Source organism: Pediculus humanus, genomic scaffold (genome assembly GCF_000006295.1).
Source record: "Pediculus humanus corporis 1103172107371 genomic scaffold, whole genome shotgun sequence".
Taxonomy (NCBI): domain Eukaryota; kingdom Metazoa; phylum Arthropoda; class Insecta; order Psocodea; family Pediculidae; genus Pediculus; species Pediculus humanus.
The window spans coordinates 632,081-653,581 of NW_002986999.1; the positions used below are offsets into that span (position 1 = coordinate 632,081).

At 24.1% G+C, this 21,501-nt stretch overlaps 5 protein-coding genes across 5 annotated transcripts; 2 read left to right on the plus strand and 3 right to left on the minus strand.

Moving 5' to 3' along the window:
* Window positions 1–5,071: 5,071 nt before the first annotated feature.
* On the plus strand, window positions 5,072–8,383 carry Phum_PHUM016560 (uncharacterized protein; the record flags this gene model as incomplete). The annotated part of the gene is made up of 3 exons (XM_002422771.1): window positions 5,072–5,147; window positions 5,258–5,430; window positions 8,066–8,383. 3 exons carry the CDS (start codon window positions 5,072–5,074, stop codon window positions 8,381–8,383), a joined length of 567 nt encoding a protein of 188 aa, XP_002422816.1.
* A 1,917-nt stretch (window positions 8,384–10,300) lies between these two features.
* Window positions 10,301–12,327, minus strand: Phum_PHUM016570 (cAMP-dependent protein kinase catalytic subunit, putative; the record flags this gene model as incomplete). The annotated part of the gene is made up of 7 exons (XM_002422772.1): window positions 10,301–10,406; window positions 10,529–10,732; window positions 10,812–11,036; window positions 11,119–11,309; window positions 11,389–11,645; window positions 11,721–11,996; window positions 12,165–12,327. 7 exons carry the CDS (start codon window positions 12,325–12,327, stop codon window positions 10,301–10,303), a joined length of 1,422 nt encoding a protein of 473 aa, XP_002422817.1.
* Window positions 12,328–13,044: 717 nt separating this feature from the next.
* Window positions 13,045–13,932, plus strand: Phum_PHUM016580 (AH receptor-interacting protein, putative; the record flags this gene model as incomplete). The annotated part of the gene is made up of 2 exons (XM_002422773.1): window positions 13,045–13,496; window positions 13,587–13,932. 2 exons carry the CDS (start codon window positions 13,045–13,047, stop codon window positions 13,930–13,932), a joined length of 798 nt encoding a protein of 265 aa, XP_002422818.1.
* Window positions 13,933–14,631: 699 nt separating this feature from the next.
* On the minus strand, window positions 14,632–17,719 carry Phum_PHUM016590 (tryptophan transporter, putative; the record flags this gene model as incomplete). The annotated part of the gene is made up of 9 exons (XM_002422774.1): window positions 14,632–14,757; window positions 14,876–15,076; window positions 15,146–15,286; window positions 15,374–15,486; window positions 15,608–15,836; window positions 15,906–16,173; window positions 16,261–16,486; window positions 16,913–17,047; window positions 17,602–17,719. 9 exons carry the CDS (start codon window positions 17,717–17,719, stop codon window positions 14,632–14,634), a joined length of 1,557 nt encoding a protein of 518 aa, XP_002422819.1.
* A 1,589-nt stretch (window positions 17,720–19,308) lies between these two features.
* Phum_PHUM016600 (uncharacterized protein) lies at window positions 19,309–20,831 on the minus strand (the record flags this gene model as incomplete). Its single annotated transcript, XM_002422775.1, has 2 exons — window positions 19,309–20,086; window positions 20,782–20,831. The coding sequence occupies 2 exons, from the start codon at window positions 20,829–20,831 to the stop codon at window positions 19,309–19,311; spliced, it is 828 nt and encodes a 275-aa protein (XP_002422820.1).
* Between the last annotated feature and the right edge of the window lie 670 nt (window positions 20,832–21,501).

Genomic DNA, 21,501 nt, shown 5'->3' on the forward strand with positions numbered 1-21,501 from the left:
TTTTTTTCAATAACACTTGTTACAATTTAAAAGAAATATTATTGCAATAATAATAATAATAATAATAATAATAATAATAATAATAATAATAATAATAATAATAATATTGATTTTAAATTTAAATTTATGTTAATAAATATATAATATAATTTACATTTAATTTAAAAGTTTTAAGTTCGAAAAGAAAAAAAAAAATGTATTTTATCAATTTTGATATGTTTCTTTTAAATAAGTTTATTTATTTATTTATTTTTTTTTTTAATGATAGAAATAATGATTTGTTATAATTTTTTTAATGGGGGGAAGGGGGAAATGAAATATTAATACTAAATTAAAATAAGAAAAGGAATATGTATGTCACTGACGATTAAACTTTATTAATATTATTTAATTATTAAATAATAGTTACTCAAAAACTAACAAAATGAGCCCCCCAATTTTTTTTTTTTTTTTTACTAATAAAAAATTTTTATTTTTATTTTGTGGGGGGTCTTTTTTCTCATTTTTAAAATTGATGAAATTGAAATCGAGGTACCGTTTTGGAATTGTTACATCCTTTTATTTCTTAGATTTGGGAATAGGATGATGAACCTGATTTTGCACCGATTGTACCATTAATTTCACTCCGGAGACTTTTTCTTCTTGTAACCGTTTAACCTTCACATTCCCACACTAATTTTGTATGAAAAGAAATTTTGTTCGCTTTTTTCTAGAACGTCTTGGAGCATTAAGAGTTTCTTTTAGCATGATTTTTCGTTGTAAAATGTATGACCACTGATATGGCCTTGTATAGGGATAGCGTTTTGACGTGGGCTACTGGTACCTTGTTACTTTATACTCCTACTCGAGCTTCGATCCTAATTCATTTTAAAACTAGGTTTCTTCGAGTCCTACACGAACCTTTAAGGATCCTACTCCTATCGTTTCATTTATAGAAATGATATGCTCACAATTAGTCCGACATTATCATAGTGTAAAGATTCTTCCATTCAAAAAAACAAGTACGAGGTTTTTTTTATCAGACTTCGATTTAAATGTAAGAAAATTCTAGAATAAAATTTAAAAAATTATTAAAAACCCTTTTGATTATGACACGTGTAATTTATAACCTAAAAAAAATTAAGTAATAAATTAAATATTTTTTATTAAATGAATGAATGAAAAAAAAAATTAATAAAAATTTCAATATATCCGTGTGACAACAAAACATAAAAAAATTTTATGCGACATTTTTTTTTCCGTTAAAGTGCTAAATTATATTTTTTTTTTAATATAATAAAACAAGATGTCGGATTGATTGCGGGTTTTGATATTCAAACAAATTTTCGCATAGAAAAATTGTAATTTTTCAATCAATTTTTTTTTTCTTTCATGATAGCCGTAAAAGCTTTTTTAGTGCTTTTCTTTTTTTTATTTATCTTATAACTACGGTTTGGATGAGTTTTTTAATTTTTTTTTTTTTTACATCCTTCCTTCCATTATTTATTTTTAATATGATTTTTTTAAGATCAAAAGAGGTCAAAAAATAATTTTTTTTTTTTTTTAAAATACGATTCAATTTTTTTTTTTTACCTTGAAATCTTTTAAATAATAAATTTTGCAATAATTTAATTTTTTTTAACAAAAAAAAAGAAAAATGCAATTTCCCAACCCTAATTTTGTTTTTTTTTTTTTCCATTGTATTCAAAGTCACCACCCACAACAAAGTTCATCGTTAATGATAATCCCTTGATAAGCTTCCATAAAGAATTTTTATCATCATTATAAAAACATTTTTTTTTTTTATTTCTAATTATCAAAATTACAATAACTGAATTACATATGTTTATGTACATAAAACAAATCTTTTTATTGTTTATTTTTTTTTTTTTTTATATAGAAATATCGATTTTAAAAATGGGTTAATATAATAATTCATTGAAATCCATTATCTTCTATTCAAACATTTTTTTTTCTTAAAAAAAAATCATTTGAATGATTAATTATAATTACTAAAAAAAACTAATTAGTAAATTCAACTTTTATTTATTTATTAATTTATTTTAATACCAATAATTATATTCTTTTCATTTTTTTTTTTAATGTTAAAATATATATATTATATTATATTTTTTAATGGAGTCCATGATAAAAAAAATATAAATTTTTTCTTATATATACTAAATTCCCTATAAATATTATTAATTAAAACAACTTATTGTTCAGATACTACCGATAAAAAATAAAAAATTAATAAATTTTTATTAATAATTTAATTTATTTATATATGACGACGACGACGACGATGACGGCGTCATCGTTAATAATTAAATTATTTTTTATTGATTTTATTTAGTTTTTCCTCCTTTTTTTGATATTAAAAAAAATTTTATTTCTTTCTCTCTCTCTCTCTCTCGTAAATAAAAAAAGTACAAATATTTGGGTTTTCGTTATTTGAAAAAAAAAATTTAATTTAATTTTCATTTAGTTATTGTTTACATAATGAAACAAATAAAAAATAAAATTTTAATTGTAATTATTAAATTAATAAAATAATATTTTATAATGTAATTAAAATCAATAATTTAAATAAAATAATTAAATGATGATTGTTTCTCTCTCTCTCTCTCTCTCTCTCTCTCTCTCTCTCTCTCTCTCTCTCTCTCTCTGATTTACGTAAATTAAAATGAAAACAAAAAAAATGCATTTTTGTATACGTTAAAAGAATTTTTCCTTTTGTTTTTCGTCATAGAGAAAATAAACACATGTATATTGAATAATAACACACGTTTGCATTCGTACGATAAATAAATTCGGAGAAAAACAAAATGGCGGTTAATCGTTTTAAAGTACGATGTATTTTTTTTGGTTCGTTAATTAAAATAATGATGTTATAATTATTACAAGTGAGTTTTTTTTTTCTTTTTTAATGAACCCGCCATATTATTTCTTTTAACCGCCATGTTAAAATTTATTAAAAAATTCGACAAGGAAAATATTTGAATGGCAAATTATAAAAACAAGTTGAATCAAATTAAATTTTATAAAATTATTGTTTTTATAGCAACAATAACAAATTATTTTTTAATGTTTGCATTTGATACTTTTTAACAATTTAAATTTTAAAAAAAAAAAAAGTTTAAATAAACAAATTAAAAAAATTATTTGTGTCAAAATAAAAAGAAAAATTGCAAACCTTTTTGACACTTATTTAAAATTATGACGGTTATTTTTTTTTTTTATTATTTACTTGCCTTACTTTTTTTCTGTTAAATTGTTTATTTAAAAAAAAAAAGGGGGGGGAAAAGGGATGTAAAAAATTTTACAAACATTTTTGTCGTCGTCGTCACGCTAAAAGAAACAATAATGGAATTAAGTAAATTTAAAGTTTTTTTTTTAATATTAATTTTATTACCTTCAAATATTATTTTCTCACGTATTTTAATATAACTTTTTTTTTTTCGTTAATTTTACTAAATTTTGTTATAATTTTCGTGAGGTGAAAAGAATAAATATTTAAATTAATCTAAAATATTATTATTATTATTATTTTTCTATACAAAGTAATTAATATTTAGGTAATAATAATTTCGTGTAGCGATAAAACTATTAAAATTTTCACTCACTTTAAAAATTTATTTTCTTATTTATTTATTAATTTTAATTTTTTCTAATAAGATTTTATTTTTAAGGGTTGATAACAAAAAAAATTTTTTGAATGAAAAAAAAAAGATTCTTATGACGTACGTATTTTTTTTTTTTTTTTTGAATTGAATTTCATTTTTTATAATATGATACCCGTGAAACGTAAACATAAACATGTTTTTATTCTGCTACACAATTTTATTTTTAAAATGAAAACAAAAACATGAAAAAAAAAAAAAAAATTGTTACAACAATAGTGCGATGACTTTTGACCCGTATGTACATTTATAATAAAACACGTTATAATTTGGCCCGCTCTTTAAAATTAATAATTAATTAATTATTTAATTAATTAATTGATTTGTCCTTAAAACAAATAAATAATGCTTAATCGAATTTAGAATTTTTCTTTCATTTAAAATTATAGGCCAAAAAAAAAATTGTGTTCTGACCGTTTTTTTAAATCAAAAAAAAAAAAAAAGATTCAAAGGAATTTTTTTCAAAAAGGAAATAAAATGAAATATTTATGAAAAGGTCAAGAAAATATTTTTTTCTTTTATTTATTTATTTATGTACGTATACCAGATTTAATGAATAATATTTATTTTTTATTTATAAATTATACAATGTCCGAAATTTAATTAATTTTGTATTGCGTTGAACGTTATTTAATCGAACATCTGAAGTAGCAGAAGAAAATTTAAAAAAACTCTGTGACTCTTTAAAAAAATTTTTTTTTTCTTTAAAAAAAAAAATTTTTCTTTGGTTTTTGCATGTTAAGTAATTTATTAAACTAAAATCCAAATTAAATATAGGTCACCTCGATTATTATTATTATTATTATTATTATAACGAAAGTGTTAATTTATTATGAATTCGTAGCAGTGAAATAAATAGGGCATCCGTTATGAAATGCAAGGGGAAAATTTTTTATATTTTTTTTTGTTTCGTCAAATTAAAAATTATTTAACACAACCGTATCATGTTATAACATGAAAATCCAATTTGTTTATAACAAAACATGATTTTTCAAACCGCCTACGGTATTATTATTTTGTTTTAAAAAAAAAAAACACAAAACAATATCAAAAACAAGTTTTTCGAAAATTTATTTATTTATTTTTGTTCCCAAAAAGGAAATCTCATTTTCAATTGTAATAATTCCTTTGAATTTATTTTTAAAAAAATTTCAACGGTTTTGTTTTTTCTTATTAGTAGATCCTGAATATGACAAAATGAAAAAAGTTATTTTAATTAAAAATGGCGGCGATGATAATATTTTTTTTTTAAAAAATTTCTTTTTGAAATAATTTACAGAAAATTTGTTAATAATAAAATTAAAATGCCTGGTCAGGGAGGAAGAATGAGATTACCATCATTTGGTACGGAATCCACTTGTAGTAATAATTCAGGTCCTCAACTTCAAAAAGAATATAGAAGAGTGGTTATGATGGGATCGGCAAAAGTTGGTAAATCATCAATAATATCACAATTTTTATACGATAAATATTTGACGAAATATCGTGAAACGGTCGAAGAATTACACAGGTTATTATAATATTATAATAATAAATTAATTAATAATATTTTTTTAATTAAATAATTAATTTTTATTAATATTATTTAAGGGGAGAATATGTTTTACCAGACGGTGCATCTTTAACATTGGATATTTTAGATACTTCCGGTGCGTATCAATTTCCGGCAATGCGTGCATTGTCAATATCTACAGCAGATGCATTCATATTGGTTTTTGCTGTTGATAATTCGGATAGTTGGGAAGAAGTTCAAAAATTACGTGAACAGGTGAGTCCATATTATAATAAATTTCCGTTTCCGTTTTATTAATTTGTTTGTTTTTAACTATTCTTTTTACTTTATAAGTATGCAACATTTTGTGATGATTTTTTATAAAACTAATTTGACCCAATTTTTTTTTTTTTTTTCACGTTACCGCCATCGATTTTCTTTCAATGTTTTTTTGAAACGGAAATTTACTTACGAAAATTTTGTTTCATCTAAAATAAAAACTTTGATCTTATTTTTTCAAAAAAAAAAAAAAAGAAAAAAGAAAACCGATATTCAAAAAAGAAAAAGAAAAAAGAAAAATTGGAATATGTGATTTTCTTTTATCTTTTTTTTTCTTAAATTTTCAATCGATCGTAATTTTCAATGGGAAATTTTTTTTTTTATTTCTAGAAAAAAAGTAGGGGAGGGGGAGACAAAAAATCTGACGTGTTTTTTAATAGTAAAAATAATAATAATAATAATAATAATAATAATAATAATAAAAGATTAGTATTTTTTAATTGGTTGACCAAAATAAAAAATTTAATTAACATTAAAAGATTGAAATCTTTTGTGTGGTACGTTAATTGTCATGCCGGCAGGATTTCCCTTTTTTCTTTTTTACCTTTTTTTCTTATCCCCTCCTTCCTCCTCCCTTCCTCCCTTCTCGCTTCCCGGTTTTTAATTTAAAAGAAAAAACAAAATAAAGTTTTTTGTTTTTCATCTAATTATAACTCCTTCTGGTTATAAATTTTCCTTTTTTTTTTTCTTCTTTCATTTTTTCTTTCTTTATTTCCTTTTTTTTATTCTTCACTTCCTGTATTATTTAAAATTAATATAAACAGTTTTCGATGTTTTAAATACGCGCGCACACACCCACAACAAAAAAAGAAAATTAAAAAGAAAATTAAATTTAAACGTCAACTTGTGCAATTTTTTTTTTTTATTTTTGTTTAAAACTATTAATTATGCGTTTTAAAAAAATCGGTAATTATTTACTAATTATTATTATTATTATTATTAAATTTACAAATTCGATAACAAGAATTTTTATCTTGTAATTATAATTACGTAATAATAATTAATAAAAAAAAACGGGGGGAGGGGGAAAATTATATATATACAAACAAAGTAAACGACAATAAGAAAAAAAAAACGTCGAAACGTTAATTTAAGGTTTTATTAAAGGGAAACCTATCACTCATAATAATAATAATGATGTATTGTAAACAACGCATTATCTTAACGAAACATGTTATTATACAGTCTATTAAAAAGGTTTTAATATTATTTAAATATCGTATTACGCAAATTAATAAATAAGGGGTTATGTCGGTTTCCTACACTTTATTCACAAAACTGCATTTTATTATTTAAATATCAGACGAGAATACTAAAAAAAAAAAAAATTTTATTTAAAGAAATGATAGGGTAAAAAATAAATAAATAAATAAATAAATAAATTAGTGCGAAAATTTTGTTGTCATTTTTACTCTATTAAAAAACTCGACCTTTACCTTATTATTATTTTATTATTTTAATAGGTGTTAAAAAAAAAAAAATTAATGGAGTTTATATCGTGTGACCCTTTTATTTAATTGACCCAGTTTCCTTTCATAAATTTTAATTTTTTTTAGTTTTTTTCTCGGTTTATATTATTTCATTAAAAAAAAAAATTTCTCGGTGGTATAATTAAGTAAAAAATTAATTACATGCGAGATTTTAAAATGGGACATTTTTTTTTTTATTTATTTTTTGACATTAAAAAAAAAGAAAAAATTTCGTTTTTTAAAAATATTAATTAATTATTATTATTATTAAGTTAAAAATTTTTCATTAACTTTAAATAAAATAAATTTTTTTCATTATTTATTTATTTAATTCATTCACAGCAAAAAAAAAAAAAAAACAAATAATTTTTAAATATTTGTACGTTGCATTTCGTGTCAATAAAAAAAACGTGTCATTAAACCACGTTTAAATTTTATATTAGAAATAAATTGAAACCACAGAGTAAATAAATTTTACGTTATAATAAATCTCAATATAAACAACGTTGTAAAAATTATTTTTAAAATAAAATTTACAAGGGATTAATTTGTAAAATTATTTTCGGATAAAATCTTGACGGTTCACGACTGAAGCACGAAACTCTTTAATAACCCCCTAGAGAACGTAACCCCCAAAAAAGGGGAAAATTTGAATCGTTTGACGCTATCTCGATGTTCCCGCCAAAATCTCTACTTTTTGCTTCTACTCTCGTCATGTTTACTAATTCCTGTTGATTGGTAGTTGTTGTTGAGGACTTATCGTACATTAAATTTAGATTTATCTAATTTGTCATAATCTGTTAATACACCTTGTTATACAGTATAAATAATACAAACACAATATAAGGTTCAATTAAAAGTAGGTATCAAGGCCATTGAGATCAATTTATGGATGTAATGGTTGACTCTGATGTGAAGTTTAGAATCTGGATCTCTATGTCTGGTACAACTACTAACTTTAGACTATTTCTGACTCTGATAGACCAGACTAAGCTCTGACAGACCAACTGACTGGACTGAATCTGTCTAATTAAATGTCTACATTAAAGACCCTGACAGGTGGCCAGAATTAATTGGGGACACACAAAATTTTTTAATTTTAGATAATAGAAGTAAGAGGGCATAAAGTACCGATAGTGGTAGTCGGAAACAAGATAGACGTTGAAACAAATCGTGCAACATCGAAAGAAATAACAGAATCCACGGCCGTTTTTGATTGGGAATGCGGTTACGTGGAATGTTGTGCCAAAGATAACATACACATAATCGACGTTTTCAAAGAACTTTTGGTTCAGGCTAAAATAAGGTATAAATTGAGTCCAGCTGTTAGAAGAAGAAGACAAAGTTTGCCAAATTACAGTTCGAACGGATCAGCAAAATCAAAACATATGCTTAAAAGAAATTCATGTACGGTTGCATAAATCATTCGTTATTAAAAGATGTTTAACGACAAATGGATTGAAAACAAAATGGCGGCAAAAAAACGTAAACAAAAAAATAAATAGATTGTTTTCTTTCAATAATAATAATAATATTAATAATCGATGTTTTACATTATTTATTTATTGTTTGATTAAACAATTTAATTATTTATTATAATTTTGTAATTTAGAAATTTAATAAATTTAATAATTTATCAATCTTGTCGTCCTTTTTTTTCTTTCCGGATGAAGAAAAAGGAAAAAAGTTATGAAAGTTTTATGTAATATTTTATAAAAAAAAGTTAAATTGTATTCTTAAAACTTTTTCAAATAAAAAAAAAATGTTTTACATTTGTTCGTACATATGTTCTTTAAAAATTCATAAAAAAAAAAAATAATAATAATAATAAAATAAAATTATCACCTATAAAGTTTTTTAGGATTTGAAACAAGGTCAATGCCCTTTCGAATCATTTTTTTTTGGAATCCGTGAACCTAAAACTAAAAAAAAAATGTTGCAAAATCAAAACGAAAAATGGGAAAAATAAAATAAAATAAAAAAATTACCTAAATTTTTTTTTTTTTAAAAAAAAAAAAAAAAACTGACGTCAAATGTTAAAGTTAAACAACCGGAAGTGATTTAAAAAAAAAAAAAAAAAAAAAATTTTTATTGATAGTTTTGAAATTAAACATTTTTTTTTTTTTTTTTATAAAAATAAAGTTAAATATAAATAAATTGTTTTTTCAATCGTAAATAATGATTTAAAAAAAAAAAAAATAATAATAATAGAATATATTTATATATATATATCGGCAAATGCTTCTAATACCCGCTGAGACGATAAAAGGTCTGAACAATTTTTTTCAATAAAATTATTTATTTAAGGGGGGGGGAAAAACGTCTGGAATGCTTTAACGATTTTATTTTTCCTGGTTTTTATTTATTTATTAAACAAATGCAACAAACAATTTTAGGTTTTTGTTATGAAATTAATTTATAATAATAATTGTGAAATTTTTTGAAACCATCAAAAGGTTATTATTAATAAAATAATAAATAATGTATTTATATTAAATATTATCTCATTTATTCTTACGGTTGACTGACTGCCATTTTATATTATTATCTTTTTTTTAAATTGCTTTTATGTTCATTGTTTTTTTTTTTTTTTTGTATAAAATAAACCACGTGGAAAAAATAGAATTAATTTAAAAAAAAAAAAACGGATTAAATAATTAATAATTAATAACTACGTGAGAAAAATTATTTATTATTAAATTTTATTTTATATATATATATAACAAATAACGTAAATTAATAGTATTATAATAATAATATCATCTTAATCGGTAACTCTTTAACTTAATTTAAAAAATCAATAATAATAATAATAATAATATAATATTGAAAAATGTTGAAGACAATTTAACAACTTATAATTATTAATATAAATGTAAATAATAAAAAAAAATATCGGCCATATTAGAACCAAATTGTTATATATAATTGAAAATTTTTTATATGTTTTTCATGAGTAATTCTTATTATTTATCTCTATTTTGTACTATTTTATTTTAAACAAAATACTTTTAATTTTTTACTAACCCAACTAACTAAATATAACTAAGAGTTAAGTACATTTCAATACTGAAAAATAATAATAATCCCAACCAATTAACCCATTTTTTTTTAACACTTAATATTTTTCCAATACATAATTAACAATAAAAAAAAAAAAAAAAAAAAAAAAAAAAAACGTTAACAGACATATAACATATGTATATATAATAATCTCTGACTCAATTATTTATAGATGAGACATTGTTTTAGGTACAAAAAAAAAATTAAATTCCACAATTATGTGATAATAAGGCACCTTGTTTGAATTTTCCTTTTTCGCGGGAAAAAAATTATCATTAGTAATTTCCCATTTTTGGTTTTTTGCGAGATCTTTCATTTTCTAAATCTGAATCTATTTCATTGTCAGAATTATCAGTTGCAGAAATATTTATTTGTACTTTACTCAGTAGTCGATTCAATCTCATGCTTACAGATTTGTCCTAAAATATTTTTTTTAAAAATTATTTTCTATTAGTTTTCATAATTCAAAAAAAATATGATTACAATATAAAAATTTATGATACTGTACTTTTAACCAGTCATGATTTAAAATATCTTCAGTTGAAATCCTATGCTTAGGATTTAATGTCAACATTTTCCTGACTAGATTAATGGCTTTCCTGGTTATTTTACCCCAATGCCTGTTGGAAAAGCTATATTGGCCGTTTAAAATTTGATGAGTGAGTATGTGAGTATCGGATGACTGAAATGGAGGCACTCCGCTCAAACTAGGAAGAACAAACAAAAAGAATTACATTGATGTAAAATTTTTTTATTTGATAAAAAAAAAAAAAAAATATTAATTACCATATGTACAAAACAACTCCCATACTCCAAACATCAACTTGTTTATCATAACTTCCAGATTTTCCTTTGTTTTTTAATATTTCAGGAGCTATATATAAGGGAGTACCACAATAAGTCATCATGACCGATTCAGAATCTAAAAATTTTGAAAATCCAAAATCTGACAATTTAATAATGCACTCAGAAGATTTTGCAGACAACAAAATGTTTTCTAACTTGATGTCCCTATAACAAGTAATTTTGAACTTTTTTAGTAAATTGTACTCAACTGTTTTTAGTAATCATAATTAATAAAAAAAATAAATACCTGTGAATGATATCGTGATCGTGAAGATATTTTACAGCCATGGCAAGTTGAAAAAAATACAATTTAGCATCACCTTCTCTTAAAGGCCCATTTTTTACTCTATCAAACAATTCTCCACCTTCCATATATTCAGTCAAAATAAAAACATGATTTTTCGATTCAATTACATCTTCAAATTTAATAATAAAAAACTAAAAAAAAAACAATATAGATTATTAATATTTAATATTTTATAAAAAATTTTTAATTCCAATTAATTTAAATATTAACATTTGACAGAGCTTTTAAAACATTAACTTCTCTTCTAGTTCTTGTTAAATCATTCAGTTGAAGTCTAGTATCAGTACAAAATCTTTTCTTTTGAATAATTTTCATTGCAAATGGTTTCCCTGTAATTTTTTCAAAAACTAATCTCACTTGTCCAAAAGCTCCAGAACCGAGAATTCTACTTATAGCATATTGTGTTGTGACTTCTTCTGGGTAAAATTTAACATCAGACTCTAGATTCGAACTCATGTATATAAAAACTAAAATTATTAATCAGAATTAATTAACATTTCAATGAATATATACAAATAATAAAAAATTTACAAATCATGCACCTTTGTAATGGGGGAAGCACAATGATATTTCATTATTGTTTTCTAATATAGCACTTTTTCCTTTTCCAACTTTTTTGCCATTTATATATGTTCCATTCGAACTGAGATCATCCAAATATACAATAAAATCATCTTGATTTGTTTTTGATATATTTATTTTTCTTATTTTAAAATGAACTTTACTGAAGGCACCATGAACTTTTTCTTTACAATTATTACCAATTGAAAGATCGCAATGAGGACCACGTCCAACAGTGTACTCATTGTTTGTCAGCTCTTAAAAAATAAATTTAAATTAATTTAATAATTGAAGTACAGATCTATGAAGCCAGCAAAGAAAACATTTTCTTTTCAATTTTCAAAGTGAAAATTAATTTCTCAAAAGAAAACTATAATTAGGGTAAAGAATATAAAAAAAAAACAGGTGCAATTATAGAAACTAACCCAATGATAGAATATCTGGTTTGGTGGGATACAACCTTCCCCATGGTTTTTGAGTATTTGGCGTACACCAAAATAATTGTTGGCTTAAATCGCCTTGAGAGATGGGGCAGGTATCCGGTAGTTTTTGACTCTGAGATTGATTTAAATCTCCTTCAGGTGTCATGACTGACAAAAAAACTAACATAAAAATTACAATAAACAAATAAAATAAGAAATTAACATTTAATACAAAGATAACAAAGAATTAAAAATTATTTTAACCCATAACAAAAAAAAAATTAACCACAAGGTTTTGAACAATACACAGTATTAACATAAACTTGCAAACAACACAAACAGAACTGTCGGTTATTTCAAAGTGAAATTATTTTTATACTCTATGACTTTGTCAAAGATATAATGGACACGAATTAAAAAATTTTTTACTTACTAATTATATATTTTTTATAAATAATTTATTTTTTTAATAAAATGGATAATTCATTAATAAAAAAAACAATACTTCATGCTGGTACTAAAAGCATATCAATTGTAAACGGGTGCAAGGTACTTAAATTACGTTAAAAAATACAATTAAATGCAAAATTAAAATTTATTCCTTACTTCATTGCCACAACTATTTAACATGAAAAACAATCATTTAAAGTGTCAATATTCTTAATTATAATATTTCTCATTTTTGAATTTTTTTGAAAGTCGTAAAAAACCATTTCTGTTAGGCTCTAGCTAAAAAAATTTGGAAAAAAAATTTCACCCTTTTCATTTATTTGATTCAAACTGATAAAAAATATATTTTTCAAAGGTACGTTTCCATTATATAACAAGAAAATGTAATGAGGAAAAAACTGTCATAGATGACAGTAGAAAAATTGATTCACCAATGGAACTAATAATAGGAAAAAAATTTAAATTTGAAGTTTGGGAAACTGCAATTAAGACTATGGCACTCAATGAAGTATCAAGTTTTGTTGTTGATAAAGTTTTACTTCAATCATATCCAATGGTATCTAAAACTATCAGAGATGCTAAAAATCCTAACAAAGAAAGAAGAAATCATTATTGTGCTGCTAGTTTTCATAATCAGTTAACTTACAATGACTTAAATGAATTAATGAAAAATCCTTGTGATCTTGAATTTATTATAGAATTGTTAAAAGTTGAATTACCCGATGAATATGAAAAAGAGTCATGGCAAATGGGAGAAGATGAAAAATTAGCTAGGATACCACAACTCAAGGAAGAAGGGAATAAACTTTATAACAGTAAGGAATATATTAAAGCAGCTGATAAATATGCTTTCGCTATTGGAATGCTTGAGCAGTTAATGCTTAAGTAAGTGTTTTTATAATAAAAGAATAGCACATTTTAAAAGCTGTACTATTTTTGACATAAATAATTGTAATTAATTTTTTTCATTTATAGGGAAAAACCAAAAGATAAAGAATGGACAGAATTAAATGAAATAAAAATTCCAATTCTTCTTAATTATGCACAATGTAAATTACTAAACTCTGAATATTATTCAGTTATCGAACATTGCACAACTGTTTTGGAATCTGACCCTAACAATGTCAAAGCTTTATACAGGAGAGGTAAAGCTCACATTGGAGCATGGAATTTCAAAGAAGCAGAAATTGATTTGAAAAGAGTTGCTGAAATTGATGGCACATTAAAAAATTTAGTTCAAAAAGATCTCAACAAAATGGAAGTATTAAAAAAATCAAAAGATGCTGAGGATAAAGCAAAATTACAAGGGAAAATGTTTTAAAAAAGGAAACACATACATATATTTATATCGATTAATGTTTTATGTTTAAACTAAAAATAACAAATAATTTATTTTTTTGTAATAATTTTATTATTTATAATTTTTTTACATTTTATTATCTTTTGGTATTTAAAACTGTTCCTACAGAAAAATTATGGGTTACAAGACTTTTATAATTTCTTCAACTCTTAAAAATCATTTCTAATCGACATAAAAAAAAAAAAACATTTTCATTATTTTCAAATAATCAAGCCATTAATACTTATAATAGAATGTAACTTAAAAAAATACTATGAAAAAATTTCAGGGCCTATTTTAAATATCAAATTAATAAAAAAACTATTTTCGTTAAATTGTTTTCATAAAAAAAAAAAATACTATTTATTCTTGTAAATAAAAAAATACTAAATTTTAAAATATGTTTTTCCCATTGGAAAGATGATAAAGTTCTTTTCCTTGAGAACTTTCATCTTTATTATTTTCACTAACAATGGTCGGCATATCATTTTCATTTAATAAAGTATCTAATTCTCTAATACTTTCATCTTTACCATATAGATGTTCACAATTTTCTTCATTGCAAATATCACAGATATATAAATGAGGTGTGATGGAATTTTTTATTTTCTACAAAAAAAAATTATTATTATTATTATTTGAAAAGTTGGAAATTTTACAAAAAAATTTGGTTTTACCTGTTTAAAATTTTTCCCTTCTGCCGAAAAATAAACGTAAATTGAATAAACTGGTATGCAAACTAAAGACATGGATGCGATTCCCCAACCTAAACCTTCTGCCCACGGTGGATACCTGTATTCTCCATTCCTATACGTAGGAGGTTCGTAATCAATTAAACTGAATATCCAAACGGCCTATAATTAAAGAATTAGTTATAAAATCATTTAAAAATGAATAATTTAAAAAAAAAAAAAAAAGAAATTACCATTAAAAAAGCCGGAGCAGCTATACACCAACAAAATTTAAAATATAATGATGGAGTTTCTCCCGTCATTTCTTTTAAATTATTTTTTAATCTTCGATAACCGTAAAACCATGCAAAAGCAATGAGTTCAAAAAATGATAAATACATTATCGATATAGATGCAGCATAATGATCGATTAATTGAAAAAAAAATATTCCTCCCTAAAAAAAAAGGGGGGGGGATTATATTTTATTCCTGATGGGAAATTTTTATATTATCTATTAAATTACTTGAAACACATTTGGAAGTCCTAAGACGAAGGATACAAAACAAACGGCTAAAACTAAAACTTCATGGCCTCCAAAATTTCTTCTTATCCAATTGGGAAAACCATCTTGTATTGCCGTGACAACTACTTCAACGATTGCAAACTTTAAATAATAATAATAATTAATCAAATTTATAAAAAAAAATAACCGAAAGGAAAACATAATTTTTTTTTAAAAAAAAAAACTTACTTGACTATTTAAACCTACACAAAACAACATAGTAAAGAATAAAATCGCCCAAAGTTGTGAAGCAGGCATTTTAGCCATTGCTTCCGGATAAACGACAAACACCAGACCTGGACCTTAAAAATTACAGGATTTTTTATAATTTCATCATAATTGTAACATTAAATGTTTGGAAATATTTGAGAAATAATTTTTGAAACAAAATAACATTTTTTTTTTAAAAGAAAATAATCTGACCATCGGTTATGACGTCATGAACTGAAGTCCTATGTTCTGTTGCTATATTTCCTATAATAGCAAAAGCAAATATTCCAACCAATAAACTCGTTCCTGCATTGATGCAAGAAACTGTTATAGTGTCGATTAATATCCTGTCGTTTGGTTTTTTATAACTGGAAAATGATATAATCGAACCGAAGGCTAAACCGATGGAGTTGAAAACTTGTCCAGCAGCATTTACCCAAACCTAAATTTAAAAAAAAAATTTTATTTACAAATCGCATATATTTGTAAGATTCATTTTTTTGTTAATTACTTTGGCATCCCCTAAAAGTTCCCATTGGGGATTAAATAAATAACTTAATCCCACATCGGCTCCTTCTAATGTAACGCTTCTAACAAGGAATGCCAATATTAATACATAGGGTAACGTAGCCGTGATGTAAATAACTTTTCCGGAAGATTTAATACTTTTCCAAATTGAAAAATAAACTAAAATCCATGCGACTATCAGACAAGCGACTAATTCCCAACGAAATTTTCCAAGTATTTCTAAACCGGATGTTATTTGAAGAACTTTATTGCTAGAAAGTATTGTGGAAAAACAAAAAAACGTGAGTTTATTTATACAAAAAAATTTTTTTACTTAATGATAAAAAGAATATTCTTACTCGTAGAATTCTTGTGAAGGAGTTCTAGACATATTTGGTTTGGTAATATTTTGTTCGAGTCTAAGAGAAGGCATCCAACAATTGATTGTATTCCAAGGGTTATCGCAGTGATGCCAAGGTAATTTTGAATTGAGAGAAGTAAATAAATAATATATCGTGTAAGCAATTATCACATTGCAATACGTAGACATAATGAAAGAAATGACAACACTAGAGAGACCAGCTCCTGCAAACAATTTAATTTTTTTTAATGTCGAATAATTTTTTTCTTTGGAAACCCCCTGTGAAATATTATTATTATTATTATTATTATTATTTATCTATGGTGAGAGTTCATTACCTTGATATTCAATTTATTACCGTAATTTTCCGTAGTTGACCGACCCACCGATCTCATGATGAAAATCATTGTGTAAGAATTAAATCAAGGTCAGACGTCGTGAAAAACGATTTGTTATGACTACATAGGGCAACTAAGTCCTTTTAAAGTTTTCATTATGTTATTTATGTTAATTGATCAGGTACAAGAAATTAAAAACCGATAATGTTTCTTTTGTCGCCGCGAACTTTTTTTTTTATTTTTGAAAAAAAAAGAGGAAAACGTAGGATTTTTCTTCCCAGTGTAAACTTATAAGAATTAATATTTACCAACCCTTTAATAGAGGACATAATTTTCCCAAAGCTCCTATTGGCCCTCGTTTCGTTAATTGTCCGATCATTAATTCCATGTATAGGAGTGGTATGCCACAAACGAATAAAGCCAATACGTATGGTACTAAAAATGCACCTGAAATAAATTTTTCATCAGATTGAGATATGAATGAGAAAACCTGTGGAAAATACAACCGACCGGAAAATACATCAATTTAAATTGATAAAATGTTTATTTATTTAATTTTCTTTCGGGTATTAATAATAATAATAATAATAATTATTATTTATTTTTCCACTGGGGAAATTTAACTTCATAAAGACTTTAACGTTTGACTTTTTTTTTAAGAGAAGAAAATCATAACCAATCCTCAAAAGCCTTGACCTTGGCTATCACGTAACCATATGAGACGTAAAGGTGGGGAAGAAGGAGGAAGGGGGGGGAAATTTATGAAACTTTTATTATATTGTTAAAATATAATTTTTTTTTTTAAAGTTGTTTACGAAGTCATTGACTTCACGGATTTAAAATTTTACATGCCTAAAAAGAAAAAAAAAATAAATGCCTAAAAAAAATCATATATACTTTTCGAATGGAGACTAATAATTGTGATACTTGTCAATTATTATTATTATTATTATTATAAAATTAAATTATGGATCGAGGGATGGTTAAATAAATGTATTTACCTCCTCCGCTTTTATAACAAACATATGGAAATCTCCAAATATTTCCCAAACCTATTGAATATCCAACGCAAGCTAATATAAATTGTGTTTTATTGGCCCACTGAACTCTTCTTGGCATTCTCGGATGTTCCAGAGATATCGTTAAGGATCTCTGTAAGCTGTTCCGGGATGAATAATCATCTTCGAAACTCCTGGAAAAATTCAATAATAATAATAATATTAACCTACGTTTTTAAAAAAAAAAATTTCACTCCCCTCCCTACCTTCTTCTACCTTATTCTCCCCGAATTAAAAAAAAAAACCCGTTCGAATAATAATAATAATAATAATAATAAAAGTTTAAAATCATACCTATGTAATGTATTTTCATTATCGTTTTTATTTTTATAATATTTTATTAATTTTTTCATTTTAAAAAAAAATTATCCATTCGGTATTAGGTACAGAATATAAACTAACTTCCGAACGAAGATTTAGTTAAACTAAAAAAAAAAATTTTTAGTTTTTTTTAGTTTGTCTTTTTTTTTAAGGAGTTACGAATTTGTTTTTAACTAATTAACACGGACGAAAATAAGTTTTAAAAAAAAAAAACTTGTGAAATTAAATAATAAATACAAAGAATTTCTTTTTATTATTATTATTTATTTAAAGTTAGATATATGTGAAGGAAAGGATTAGGAAAAATTTAGTTGTAATTGGTTAAACAATTTGCGGTCATAAAGAAAAAAAAAAAAAAAAGGAAAAATAGCGGAAGTAAAAAATTTTTTTTTTTTTTTTTTAGTTATTTTCTCTCTCTCGACAATTTCCTCTGATTAAATAATACATAGAAATTTTCTTTTAATAAGGTCATTTATATAAAAATTACAATTGTTAGTTTTTTTCCTTCACGTATCAAATGTGAAAAAAAACCGGAAGTAATTGAAATTAAAAAAAAGTTTTCTTTTACTGCTTTGATTTAAGATGAAAAAATTATTATTATTATTATTATTATTATTATTATTATTATTAACGAAGGATTATGTTAAGAAAATTGTATGCGACAAATATTTCGCTATCTATCTCCATCATAAGTAAATATATTGACCAAATATAAAGTGCTAATTAAATTAAATTTCAATTTCAATTTTTTTTTACACGATGTGACTTCGTTTCATATATAAGTTTTTATGACAAAAATCAAAACTAAAATTTTTATATAACGTCTATAATATCATCCAAGATTGTAATTTCGTATTAAGTAAACGAGAGAGAGAGAGAGAGAGAGAGAGAGAGGGGGGGGGAAGAGAGAGATAGAGAACGAAACAATTTAATTATTTAAACGGTATAATTTTTTCGTTTGAACTTAATTTATCAACGCGAGACAAACAATGGTTTGTTTCCTTTATTATTATCATTATTATCATTATTATGCACTTCTAACATAAAAATTTATGATTCAATTAATGTCAAAAGAATGAAACCATAAAAAAAAAAAAATTTCCTTCCATACTTAAATTCATTCTAACGTATATAAAAATTATTTATTTGATTAAAAATGTCGTGGTGGAGTAAAAAAAAAGGTCATTTAATGCAAAATGATTATTTTAACACATTCATTTCATATTATTTAGTTAAAAGATCGATATATCGATACATCGATCGATCGATCGATCGATAATCTCATTCGATTAAAAAAAAAAAATTTTTTTTTCAAATAATGATATCAACTTACTTATTATTTAAATTTTGTAAATCTTCCGGAGATGTAATGCTTCTTTTGATGATTTTCCGTCCATCAGATGATCCCATGGGAATCGATAAGGAGTGTAAGGAAGCAACATCGAAATTTCTATAATCCGATAACGGGGAACGATTTAAAAAAAATGTTTCTATATCTAGGGATCTATTAGATTTAAAACTTGATGTTTTTCTCGTGGGTGAATCGTTTTCGAAATTATAAGATCTATTTGATCTCACGGTTAGATTGTTTTTGTTGCTGTGCGGCGTACTCAATATATCCAAAACTTCCGGATTTATTTTAACCCACGGGATTTGATTCATGCTCGTAACGCCGGATATTCTTTTTGTCGGTGTTGTAGTACCTATACCGCTATCAGCATCGGAATAATAACTCGAATTACCGTATCGAGTCGGAGTATTCGGCCGATTTCCATTTAATCTTAAACTTAATCTTAATAAATCTTGATTTCTAGGACTCACTTCTGGAAATTTATCTAAACCTTCTAAACGTTGAGGTCTTTTACACGGTGGAACCGTCGTCGATGACGGAGATATATTATCTTTTCCAGAGAAATCATTATTATCATTATTGACGATTTGATTTTTCGAATCTAATTCTTCAATTGATTTATCCAAATTATTATATTCCGTTTCTTCTGGTAAAAATAATTTTTTAGCATTTTCATTTGAATTAAGAAAACACAATGATAAATATAATTGTCCTAAACTATCTTCTAATAATGTTTTTAAATCTAATTCTTTATCACTATTTTTTTCTATATTATTATTATTATTATTATTAACAATTGTTTTTTTCTTTTCCTCATTTTCTTCACCTTCTTCACCTTCTTCTTCTTCCTTCCTTTTTTCTTCTAAATTGTTTTTGTTTTCTAATTTTTCTTTATTTGTATCGTCCATATTATTATTATTATTTTAAAAAATTAACTATAAAAAAACTTCATTTGTTTTGTTTTTTTTTTTTTAAACAATGTAGAAAACACTGGAAGAAAAATTTGTTAATAATGTTACCACAACTTGTTTGTACTGCCACTAATTTTCGAGAGAAAGAAACAAAAAGTTATGATTTACTTCTCGTTATATAATAATAATAATCAATTATTAAGGAAATGAACTTTTATTAACACTCTAAACAACAACAACAACAACCAAATAATTTTGTTTTAATTATAATTAAATAATTATGGTCAACAAACGACGACGACGACTATTACACGTGATATAAAAAAAAAATAAAAGACTTTGTCCTTGGTCATTTGGGTCATGTTGACGTTTAAAATCCTGCATTCTTCCTCGCTCGCCTACTTGTAACAAAAAAAATGCACTCAAATGTTTTTTTTTATATAATATATAATTTTTTGTACAAATAAAACTTCCCTTTTATATTATCATTATTATTATTTTCGTGATTGGTAAATTATATGTACTATTAGGTTTTTATACCTTTTGGCAAAGTACCAGAAACTATTTATTGGTGGTTTATGTGTAAACATGTTTCGATACCACAATACCAACCAAATTTTTCCAAGAAAATTTTTCTTTCTCCTTAAAAATAATAATAATAATAGTTTTAAGTCGTCATACTCGATATCACATTATATAATATCGGAGTTGGGATCATTAACGATCCTTTGATGCTGACACGAAATGAGAAATTTATTTATGTATATGTTTATTGTTGTCAAAATTATTAAAAAATTAACCTCGATCAATCATAACATGTTAAAAAAAATACCTGACAGGTGCAAATTCGAGCCTAATACCATATTATTATTATTAATAATAAAATGACCGCAAATGACTCAAAAAAAAAATTTTACAAATCATATGTATATATATAAATAAAATTGTTTTTTAATCATTTTTAAAAATATTTTATTTATTTATTTAATTTAAATTTATTTTTAATAAAATTACTTATTAAGCATTTTATCGATCGATCATTTACAAATCGTACGAAATAATAATAATAATAATAAATAGCGAGCGTTGGACAATGATAAAAGAAAAAGGAAAAAAAGAAAAAAAGTACGTAACGTCTCGTTTAAATAAAATTAATAAGTTTATTGAGTCTGTTGTTTGTTGTTGTTGTTGGTGGTGTTGTTTTAAGAACAAACAAATGCTCGGTCACTGTTAAGGTCATAAATGAGGGGCAACGCAAAC